Raw genomic sequence first — 12004 nt, 5'->3', positions numbered from 1 at the left:
ATATATATATTAAGAAAGATATTAACCTACTATCTTGGTTTTGTATAATCTACATATGCGCTATGCTATCCTGAGCATAAATAGGGCTTCTGATGTCTCTGTATCAGTAGAGTGTTGACCACAGGATCATAAAAGTTCTGGTTTAAAGCAATTTTTTCAGCTGAAGTCCTTTAACTATTTTATTCACTCTCTATTCACAGTTATCTAAAGTCTGATCTTTACAAATTTTAAAGCACAATTTTCCTTCCACCCAATTTTCCACTGGACTTTTTTCATTTTGTGTAGTTTTGTATACAGACTTTTGTGGCTTAAACTGTATAAGTTTGCAGTGTTTCCCGTGTTTTTATAGGTTAAGATAAGGCAAGAGTATAATGTTTGTTTAAAAAAACTATAATTATTGGTGTATTGCAATATTATTGTAATATTAATATTATTAGTCTTAGCAGTATCCCTTAAATCTGATTTAAACGCTTACAATGCACCACTATAGTGTAATGAATGTGTATCACGGGTAAAATTAATTACTGAAACAAACCTTTCCAATTATATTTCGATTTGTAGAGATGTACCTCTGGCAATGGGTAAGTATAAGACACATTTGTGTTTTCTCATTTTAACAGATGTAAGTTTTATTTGTGGAATTTAATGGAATTGGCTCCTTTAGTCACTTGGATATTTTCCGGGAGCCAGATTAGCCTCGTCCTCGCTGTTTTGACAGGTCTGAATTAGAGGACTGCGCCAGGTAATTAGCGATTGATCCAGAAAAGTGAAAAAAAAAGAGAAAAACTCTCATTTTCTCCCTCTCTCTCTCTTCCTCTCCGTGGCTTTCTTTTTGTTACTCCATTAAGCGCGTCTCTGACGTCACGGGGCGATTAAGGCTTCTTATTGGTCCCGGGAGCAGATGGAGGAGTCCTAATGAGCTGGCTCTCACACAGTGAGCGCAGGGTTACCGTCTGGGCTGGACCGTAAGAGAAGCAGTGATACAGCCTCACTCTGGCTCCGCTTCCTCACCTCCTTCCTCTGCCTTCTGACTGTTTTTTCTTTTCTTATCATTTATTCTGACTGCATGTTCAGCCACACCGCCTCCCTCGGCATCTTCACTTCGGCCCCGCCGCAGCTCCGCCGAGCATGGACAGCCGGGTTCTCGAGCATCCTCACGCCCAGTTCGGCGGCTCCCTGGGCGGGCTGCTGGGCTTCCCCTACCCGCTCGGTACCCACCATCATAGCCACCACCATCACCAGCATGTCTATGAGCTGGCGAGCGGACACCAGCTGCAGTCCGCGGCCGCCGTACCTTTCTCTATAGACGGATTATTAAACGGCTCGTGCTCGGCCTCTGTGGTCACCTCCAGCCCTTTACTGTCATCCGACAGCCAGCAGTTCAAACTATCAGGTGGGTCTGCTTTTTATTTGATTGTCTTTAGGGTTTAAACTGTAAACTTTGTGAAATTAAAGTTATTGCAAACTAGAACAGCACATGTTCTAAAAAAAATAAAATAAAAAGCTTTAGTTCAAAAAACAAATAGATTAAAAGTTATTTTACCCCTTTTGGGTTTTATAGAGAATTTAATGAAAACGTTTTTTTTTTTCGGTTTTAATGAGTTTGCTTAATGTTTCCAGCTTTTAAAATGAAAAAGAAAGTATTGACTTTCCCCCTAAAGGTCCCATTAATTGTAAGCCCTTTGGCCACAAATACTCATATATGCTCGTATATATAGGCCTATGCCTTCTCAGTAATGTTGCTTTATTTTTTTTTAGCATTTTATTCCATATTTAACTAAATTTATTTTGTTTTATTTTTTTTCTTTTAACCCTGTATTATAATGATAATCTGCAGCTGAAAATAAATGATCATATATTGCATATTTCTCTTTAAAAATCATTAACACAAAAATATATATATATTTAAAAAAGCTGACATTTTTACACAAAAATACTTAGACTTTTGTAGCATCAGCATCTCTCAATCTCTCTCTCTTTCTTTTTATGCTTGTGTTTATCTGTCTGTCTTACTTGTACACAAACGCGCGTGCTTTCTCGTGCACACACGCGCACGTGTGCAGATTCTGGAGACCCGGATAAGGACAGTCCCGGCTGCAAACGGAGGAGAACCAGGACGAATTTCACCGGCTGGCAGCTGGAGGAGCTGGAGAAGGCTTTCAACGAGAGTCACTATCCGGATGTGTTCATGCGGGAGGCGCTGGCGCTCAGGCTTGACCTGGTCGAGTCCAGGGTTCAGGTGAGCCAGAGAAAATCAAATATTTTCTCTTTTTCTTTTTTTTTTTAGGAAACATGTTTTCTCCCATAATTTGGAGCCATTTTATAAGCCACCCTTTAAGATTATTCAAGGTACCGAATTTAAGAAAATAAATAAATAAAAGGACAACCACCCAAAACGAACACATCTGGAGATAATTGCTGTGTGATGGCCCATAAAGCCTGTCCCATCCTGATGAAGCTGCTTGTCAATAATGAAAGCAGCAGGAAAAAAAAGTCTCATTTGAATTTTGCATGTGGGCAACCTATTGATTTATAGGCTAATTAAAACAAGGCTATTTGCAAAAGCAAATCAATAGGTGAGAAAGAGTATGGTGCACTTATTTGTTTCGTTTTTTTTTTTTACTTTATTCATAATTCCATATGTTTCAGCTCTCATGTTTTCAATGGAATTAAGTAGCATGTACACATTTAGAACTAAAATAAATATTTTTCTTACTATACTGTTTTTGTACCAGTTTTAATTTGATAGTTTTAGGAAGCTTTGTGTATTTTTTAATTAATACTTTAAAAAAACAAACAGAATATCATAAAGAGTACTTCAGAGATTTAAAAAAAATCAACACAGTACAGTAAATTAGAAATATAGTTGACAGTACTAAAAAAATGATATAAAAACGATCAAAAATATGGCTATGGAAATGTTTTAGAACATGACATCACTAATAAAATGACTTAGACAGATTTTATTTTGTCATTTTGTATACACAAGTGTAAGCAAAAAGAAATTTCGTTAAGAACAGCTCTCTAGACTATTTCATTTTTTTAAAGTACAGCCTTGATAAGGTAAGCAGCAGTGATAAAAAAAAATATTGTGATGAAAAACTGTAATGTAAACACATGATTGTATAGTTACAGTTCTAACATTCATTTTTTTTTCTGTTTTTTCTTGCATTAAAATGCACTGTCTTGTTTAAAACAAATAATAAGCCTAATAGTCATATATAATTTTTTGTTTTTACTGCCATTTTTTTTCACAGTTATAAATGTTTTAAAGAGTTGTATCTGTTCTGTAGTAATGTGAAATGCGCTCTAAGCTTTCTATCCCTCTCCTTTCTGAGCGCCACATGCTGTTTGGAGCAGGAACAGGGCGCACAAGGAGCTCTACTTTATTCTATGTTGTTTGGGGGATTTTGTTTCCTAAACCTCAGATTATTGTTCCCTCAAGCTGCTCCTTTATCTCCATTTTTTTTTTTATAGGGAAAGATAGAACCAACATTAACAATTCATAGGAAGCGCTATTGTGGCGCTCGTTGTTGGTCCTCTGCTCTTATTATGCAATGTTGGCCGATCCTGCTTGTGCATGCTAAACTCCTGGTGTTATCAGCGCAGAACATGAGGCAGCCAGCGCGCCTAGAGGCCGGGCGCTGGGAGCTGGAAAGCGGGGGAAGCTCCCTGCTTCGGCTCGGTGATGGAGGCGGTGGGGGAGGAGGGGAGGAGGAGAAGAGGGGGGGTGCTGTGAGGGAGCAGAAGGCTGGGTGTGGATGCACAGACGGGATATGGCTGATTTAGCCATAGAACAGTTAAATTTAATTGGCGGATGTGCCTATTACAGCAGCTGATTGGTAATTAACACCGACACAACTGTGCACCTGCTGGTCTAAGGCGGTGACCTATTAACCTGGGAAGCCTTTAGGTGTTTGAAGCAGCATTACATGAAGATCCAGAGAGATAAAAGAAAATGGTTGTCTCAGGATTTCCTGCATGGATTTGTAAATCTGCCCTTTTTTTTAAATTATCCCTCATCCTTTCATGCATGTTTTTCTTCAAGCTGGGAAAGTTGCTGATGATGATGTGTGGATATCCTTTATGTCTGATCGTTATTTAAGTATTGGCCTTCTTGGTGGGGATGGAATTTCTTTTTCAATTATATATGAATCCAATATACTGCTACGCAGAAATAAGAATTTATCACAATAACCTAAAGAAAGCTGCTTTATTTATATACTGTTGCACAATTCATAGTTTATAACTGGCAACCTGTAAAGAAAAATCAATAAGTATGAGATGAAAATAAACAATAGGTTTGCAATTCCAAACAAATCTACAGCTGAGACACGGTAAAAAATAAACCTCTAAACGAATCATTTACTTTAAATTTACTTTACTTTTGCTTTTTATGAAGCACTTCTGCCTTATTAAATGAATTATGATTAAAAACGTATTTTTCATGTTTGAGTGAATGTATGTGGTGATCAAAAATCAGATTACATCGCAAGGTGGATTATAAATCAAGCAGGTCCAGATTCTATTCAGATTCAGATTCCATTTGGATCTAGGTTTAGTTCAGCACAATTTGTAACAGTTTAATCCACTTATTTAATCACCTACAACCTTCAAGAGAGTTAGTTTGAAATGGTCTTATCGGTCTTAATGACACTGACATAGAATTTGTTTCGTTTTTTTTAACCTAAACTTAAAACAAAACGATTTGGAGTTCGATTAGAAACATGTTGAAGACAATTAAATGACTTTGGGAAGTCAGTGAAATCCAATCAGTTATAAATTGCAGGTGTGAAGAAAGGTTGAATGAGTTTGGAGAGTAGCCAGTGAGACTTAATCATATTGGGCAGAAGGTGAATGATAGCATGAGGCAGAGGTCATGTGTTTCCTGAGGAGTTCCTCGTCATTCTCTGCAATGAAACACTCTTGGACCAATAGGGAAAAAAATCCAGCATTTCAGCTGTAAGATTGTTTTGTTTTGTTCCATAATTCCTTATTTTAGTTAATTCAGTGAACTAAACTAGGCTCAGACCTCTATGGACATATGTGACTGAACTGTGAGTCAAACAGGGATTCAGATTTAAAAAAATTAAAATGGACTATCAGAAATAATCATGCAATGACAATTTGTAAAATTTTTCCCAGGTGGCCCAGCTGACTGCCTTAGGCACAACTATCCCTCCCTCTTTTACCTGGTTAGGCTCCTAGGAATTTCAACTTGTAAAATTTCAATTAAAAAAGTGGCAAAAAATGCTTTGATCGTGTTTAAACCAGTTTATGCCACCAACAATCCATAAAGATCCACATTTGACTTTTATTTCACTAATCGATGTAAAAGGATCATAAAAATACAGAATAGTAATAAAGCGTAGATTTAATGTTTATTATGAACAAAATATAAAGAATGTTGGAGGAAAACAGATTTCAGCTGAATTGATGACATCACAACAGGCACATGAATCAGCTGATCAGCTGACATTTGGGAAACAGCAAAAAGCCTCTACAGATCACAAGTAAACAGCTTAGAAGAATAAATTACACTAATATTTAAAGAGATAAAGAGAAAAAAAAGAGAAAATACAAAATGTATGTAGTTCTGATATGTGCTTAATGTCTGAGCTTGTGTTTGGGAGGGTAATTCAACTCAACTACATGATGCTTTAAAACAGAATTGGAAAACAAACTGAAATGCTGACACACACATGTTGGTTTTTATGTAAATAATTATTTTTCAAAGTGTGTTTGGGTTATTTTACTAAAAAGCCTTGTTTGTAGATTTAATCTAGCTGAAATATTTAGTCTGTTTTCAAAATAACTTTTTCGACCACAAACTTGATGGCTTTAATCAAATCAGCCACAGCAACATTTCAAAATGACTAAATTGAATGAAGGCAGCTTATTTACATTCCCTTTATTCCTGACAAATATAATTTTAAGACACATTAGGCTAAATTTAATCTCCAAAATGTATAATATTTAAAATCATCTGGAAGTATTCTGTATGAATTTAAATCTGATCCTTTTATAACAAAATGTGGTCAAATTTAGTTTAAAAAGCCAAATATGTACATTTTTTAATGTGATGTAAGCAGATTTTGATATGAAAACTAAATAAAAGGGCTCCTCATGTGGCCAATTGTTTGTGTCAATATTTACATGTGCCATGTTTGTATGTGTGCATAGGTGTGGTTTCAAAACAGACGAGCTAAATGGAGGAAAAAGGAGAACACCAAGAAGGGCCCCGGGCGGCCCGCTCACAACTCCCACCCAACCACCTGCAGCGGTGAGCCCATGGATCCTGAGGAGATCGCACGGAGGGAACGAGAGCGGGCCGAGAAGAAGAAACGGAAACAGGAGAGGAAGCTGTTAAAGTCACAGAACAAACTCCTTTCAGGAGAGAGCTTCCACACACCTGGTGGTTCCGAGAGTGACAGCGGGGTGTCACAGTTCACCGACAGTGAGCAGCAGCCGCCCTCGAACCTCAGCGGGAGCGTCCACGTGGAATTGCCGGTATCCAGAGGTGCAGGGGGACACCAAACCGAATCCAGCTGCGACCAAACGCGACACGACTTCAGTCAGCTGCAAAACCAGCCAAACCAAAGAACTGCAGAGGAACTGGAGCAGGTTTCTCCCGGCAGCACGCACAGCTCCAGCCCTGAGGGTCAAAGGTCATCCGCCATACAGAAACGAAACCCTTTCAGCGTGGAGAGCCTTCTTTCTGACACCATGCCACGGCGGAAATCCCAAGTGGACTTTCCCTCTCTGCCCAGTCAGACAATGGTGGGTAAGGGGCACTTCTTGCTTTATCCCATTGCCCACCAGCCCTTGGGTTTTTTAGTTCCCCAAACCGCCCTGAAGGCAGCTCCGTGTCAGGAGAACTCCGATAGACTCACTCTGGGACAAAGATGCATGCCAAGTGACGGGAGCCCGGCTCCCTCTGACCTCTCCACCTTTGGCAGCAACGTTAACCATTTGAACTCAAACCATACGGAGCATACGCACCACAATCACATTAGCAGCAAGCTGGAGGCGGCCGACACGAGAGACTGTGTCGGCGACTGCAAAAAGGCAGTTTCTCCCACATCTGACCATGCAGATCAGACAGTTGAAATCAGAGAGGATGGGAGTCTGAAAGCTCAGAGAGAAGCTGAGACTGCCGAGCTGTGTCTAAAAGAAAGAGGTGCCAGAGAGGAGCGAGGGTCTCCAGACCTCTCCGAGGCGAACACAGAGAGTGGAGAAACACCAGTAACAGATGGAGAGGATGTCGATATGGACTAACACTTTCAAGGAGCAAACACAAGCAAAGGAGCAGGGACAGCGCTCTGATTAGTTGAAACATTCCCAAAGCTCTGTCGAGGCACTCCGAAACATATCAGGAATCACAAGACTTGATCTTTGTCTATTTTTTAATCAGAAGGCGTGACGAGCCCAGCCTTTGAAGCAGGTGTCTCTCTTCTTTTTCTTTTTTCTTCTTTCTTTTGCTTTTGTGAACACCTTGTAAGAAAAAAAAAAACTAGGCTTCAATAAAACATACACAACGAAAAACCCTCAGATATTGTAAAAATGAGAAAATGATATTTATATGTAAACATTTTGATAAATAAAGTTATTAATTGTACTTCACTGTCTTGAAGTCGGGGAAAAAATGGAAAGAAAGGGAAAAGGATGGCTGACAGAAGGTTTTGGATCATGGCAGCTGGAGTTTTGTCATGTTACAGCAGACAAATCCCCCTCTTTTTGTCCCCCCCACCACCCCACCCTCTGTGTCATGAGCCATGCAAGAGCTGGAGCTCAAGTCCGTCTGGCTGTTTGTATTTATTGCTTTAACAAATTTATTCATTTGAAAGGCCGAGCTGGAATGAGGTTAGTGGCCGCGGGCTATAGGACCCTGCGCCTCCTGCTGAGTTTTGATATGAAAGTAATTATTTTCCCACTGGCTGCCGCAGGTCTCCAGGCAGTCCCCCCCCTCCCCCCCTCTTTCTTTTCCCTCTCTCCCCTCCTTTCGTTTCAGCCCAAAGGGTTATTAGACATTACCGATTTCCAGTGATATGGAATCACATAAACTTCCTACAATAATAGAATTAGCATGAAAGGCAGGGGTGTCAAATTGAAATGGGAAAATAATAGCCGCGCCAGCTGCACCACCAATGTGTGTTTGTGCACTGTTGGTGTGCGTGAGCGTGCATAGTCTATTGAGGAGGAGATGGTGGGAGATTCGTGGGGCGGAATTTTCATGAGCTGCCGCGGCTGTCAGACGGCCCTTGTAGTCGGCTATATTAAGATAGATGTTCGATGATATCCCTCATTGTTCTGTCGCTTATATTGATGTTGCTGTGTTATCGCCCTATTGATCATGTGTCGCACATAATAGGACAGGCGCGCGCCCGCCTGTCTGCGCCCCCCCTATTTTTTTTTTCTTACAAAAGCGCCTGGGCCCCTCGTCATTTGTTCTAATAGGACTGATTCCCCCCGGACCGACAGAGATAAAGATATAGGAGGGAACCCAGAAGAAATGAAGCCCAATAATGTGCATTAATATTGTTTTTTTAAATATCAGTTGTTCAAACTTCTAAAGAAAACTATAAAAAGGTATTCTCTAGAGTGTTAACTGACATTTAAAATCATAATAAACATAAAAAGCAGACATTTTAAGCAGATAATCCTAAACATTTTGATATCCAACTAAAGATGTTTCACAACAGCTTTTTATAATCCTAAACATTTTGATAATTATCCAACTAAAGATGTTTCACAACAGCTTTTTTTAAAAGTTTCATTTATTTGCACTGAATATAGTGTAGTCTGTTTTCCTACATTTATTTTTTTGTTGGCTCTACTGCTTTAAAAAACGATTTACTTGATAATTTAAACTTAAGTTTATATAATTTTCTTATCCAAACTGTTCATTGATGCAAAATAAACAGTAGTGGTTAATTAGGCCATGTTGTGGCTATTATTCCTAATCAATCTCTTCCATCAATGTGACATGTAAAGCTTTACCTTGACAAACGCATCTTAGATGTGCCTCAGGGTTAAGAAGCTTAGCATACTTCCAATTTTTTACTTTAGCTTCAGCATTATTGCAAAACTGGTCACAGCTAAACTGTTTAAAATCTATTATATAGGTGGGGCTTTAATATGTTTTGCTAACAATAATAAGGATTTGTTAACTCACAACCACTTCCTCAAGGTGAAGCATGTTAGCAGGTTTGATTTTAGCATTGGTGCTAAGGATAACCAAGCTTCATTTAGATTTTTCTTTTAGAACTGCTAACGCACAAACTTTTTCAAAAACAACAGTTTTTATATTTCTCAGCTGTAACTTAAAATTTCAATAATGTCAGATTGTATTAGGCCTATACCCGCCTGAATTCCCATTTTAGTGAAATTCGGAACAAAAAAATGGTTTCTAATAAAAGTATGGTGAGTTACTTAAGTGTTTATTATATATTATTAATCTATAAATTTATGAATTGATGTGTAAAGCTTTTCTGCCTAGCTGCCTAAAGGCTTACTGTAGAAGCTTAGCTGCTAGCTGGTTTGACTTCAACTAATCACTCATACAAGCTTTAAGTTTTGCTTAAATACAGGAAATTGATAAAGTAATTATTTCTTATATAGGCCTAATCATAATACAAGTCCTTTAAAACATTTATTGTTGAGAACAAAAAAAACACTAATCACCAAGACAACAAATTTTAGCGGGTCCAACATCTTCTACAATTTCAACATTAGAATTGAACTGTCTTTGTTTATTACATTTAGAAATATATATGCTTTATAACAGTTTAAATATAATCAGTGTCTTATTTCTAATACTTTCTAAATTAATCGTTTAGGTATGAGGCCACCAGAGACCACTTTGGTTATATGAATGAATATATCAACTTCCTTGTTGGACCAACAACATAGTTTTGTAAATAAGTCTATATTTAAGTTGTTTACTGTGTTAAAGGTAAAGTCAAACTTGCCAGCACAATGCTGTCATTACTTTGAGGCGTCTGCCAATGAAAAACGTTTACCTCATTGTTGAAATGGATTTAAAAGATTTAGACTACTGACATTTTGAGCAATATTTGGTGCCTTATTTACAAGAATTTTTGCAGAGATTGCCTTCAAAAACACTACAAAGATTAATTTTTGTGTATTCAATTATAGACATTTTATTTATTTTTTTTCTATGGTGTAATTTCTAACATTGTCTTTATTGTCTAATTAACAAAACCAATGAAAAAACTTTTTCAAAAATTTTTGATTTTGACCCATTTGAGCAGAAGAAAACCATAAGCTTATGTTTGTGTTCATAATCCAAAGGATTGTTATGATTAAAGTCTCACTAGACCTGCAGTTGGGATTTTTTTTTCTGTAATGGAGGAAGATTAAACTGATATTTAAACAAGAATTAACAAGTTTAGCAGCATGGTCAATGCCAAAATCTAACCTTCTAGCCAGAGGCGTAGCCAGAAATTATTTATACGGGTGGCCAGGTAATAACCAAAGTACGCTGAGTGGATAGGTGCCAGAACCTCAGGGACAATCTACACTGTTCCAACAGGAAATTTTACTAGAAAATTGTCCATATTCCTAAAAAAAAGGCAAACTATACTTTCCTACAGCCTTTGCTGATGCATATTTAAACATCTATGCTTTCTAGATAAAAGGTATAGTGGATAAAGTTGTTTCAAGTTTAAATTTTGGGGCAAACATCATTTACATCGTCATTACTTACCTACTTTTATCAATAATCTTTCTGCATAAAATTGATAGTTACAAGTACTAATATCTAAATTGATTATTCAATACTTTTTTTTATTAAAATAGTTATTTATCTTTGATTTCACTGTACGCTCCAAGATGACTTGCAGAGACACACCATTTTCTCTTTACCCCTTATAACACAAATTATAGTTCTGAAAAGAGGATGAATTCTGTACTTATCATCTCTAATGTTAGTATATTGATGTCCATAATTAACCACAGCATATTAGAATGTTTTGAATATTCCAGTGGAGAGTATTACTGCTGCCACCACCTATATTAGAGGGATGAAAAAAATGTTAGGGGTGGCCAATGATTGGCCCCCATCTAGCTCCGCCCCTGCTGCTTGCAAGCTAATAACAAGATGGCAGTTAGAGTAAAAATCTTTTCTGAACAGGTTTAACAATTTTTTTCCCCCAGTGTCTTATTTCAAATGAACTACATCTCTCTTTTTTGTTCAAACCTGATATGCAATAATTAGTTAAAACCTGTCATTTAGTTGTCATTCAAAACCATTTCATAATTGGTTTGAATTGAACTGATTTATTTAAATGTAGCTATTTAACGATTATATTTATTTTGATCAAACCTAATCAAATATAGGCTATAAACTCCTTAGTGTAGAGAAAGTGAGAAATTTAGGTAATGTTTGTTCTTTCAAATATACCCAAATGGAGGCAAACAATGGAAATGCACATATGCCCGTTAAAGAAACAGACAGAGAGGCTGGTGTGTTTGGCTTATGAAGTGTAAACGCCACCAACTCCCTGGAAACCAAAATCCCAATTATTAAAACCATTAATTCTGGCTCGCAGAGGAGCAGTGTTGACAGCCCCGGCTAAATATCCCCTGATCCCTCCCGGTCACCTCGCCTTTATTTGCAAATAAATTGAGGGAAGATCCGAGGGACAGAGCTTTACTTTGCTGCACCGACCTAAAATGAATTTCCCGTGCCGGAGTCCCTTTAATAATATTTACATAATTTTCGCCCAGTGACTCTGCTATTTGCTCTGTAGGAAGCTGGAGCTCTTATAAAGGGAAAAAAAAAATAATTAGACAAGAGGACGAGGAGGGAACAGAGTGAAAAACAGCAGGGGGGAGGATGGGTTAAGACCGAAGCTCAACACTAAATTCCCAGACAGCTAAAATCAATGAAAGTAATAACCCTATTATTTAATTCATAAGGACATTATTTCCCCATAAGGCCTCGGGTAACGTCCCCTTCGACCGAAACAATCACATTAAA

The 12004-nt window shown here is 37.8% G+C and overlaps 1 protein-coding gene across 1 annotated transcript; it reads left to right on the top strand.

Annotated features, from left to right (window-relative positions):
- The first annotated feature begins 938 nt into the window (after positions 1-938).
- Positions 939-7501, top strand: LOC107090047 (homeobox protein unc-4 homolog). Its single transcript, XM_015383207.1, has 3 exons — positions 939-1393; positions 2064-2239; positions 6184-7501. The coding sequence occupies exons 1-3, from the start codon at positions 1129-1131 to the stop codon at positions 7276-7278; spliced, it is 1536 nt and encodes a 511-aa protein (XP_015238693.1). The 5' UTR covers positions 939-1128; the 3' UTR covers positions 7279-7501.
- Positions 7502-12004: the final 4503 nt, after the last annotated feature.

This window comes from Cyprinodon variegatus, unplaced genomic scaffold (assembly GCF_000732505.1).
Source record: "Cyprinodon variegatus isolate N-32 unplaced genomic scaffold, C_variegatus-1.0 Scaffold278, whole genome shotgun sequence".
Taxonomy (NCBI): domain Eukaryota; kingdom Metazoa; phylum Chordata; class Actinopteri; order Cyprinodontiformes; family Cyprinodontidae; genus Cyprinodon; species Cyprinodon variegatus.
This window is presented reverse-complemented; position numbering and strand designations above follow the sequence as displayed.

Bases quoted from the DNA above. Each gene is read 5' to 3' on its own strand.
- LOC107090047 (XM_015383207.1), top strand. From the start codon at position 1,129: ATGGACAGCCGGGTTCTCGAGCATCCTCACGCCCAGTTCGGCGGCTCC. The intron at 1,394-2,063 runs GTGGGTCTGCTT...GCACGTGTGCAG, and splicing joins CCAGCAGTTCAAACTATCAG to ATTCTGGAGACCCGGATAAG. The intron at 2,240-6,183 runs GTGAGCCAGAGA...ATGTGTGCATAG, and splicing joins TGGTCGAGTCCAGGGTTCAG to GTGTGGTTTCAAAACAGACG.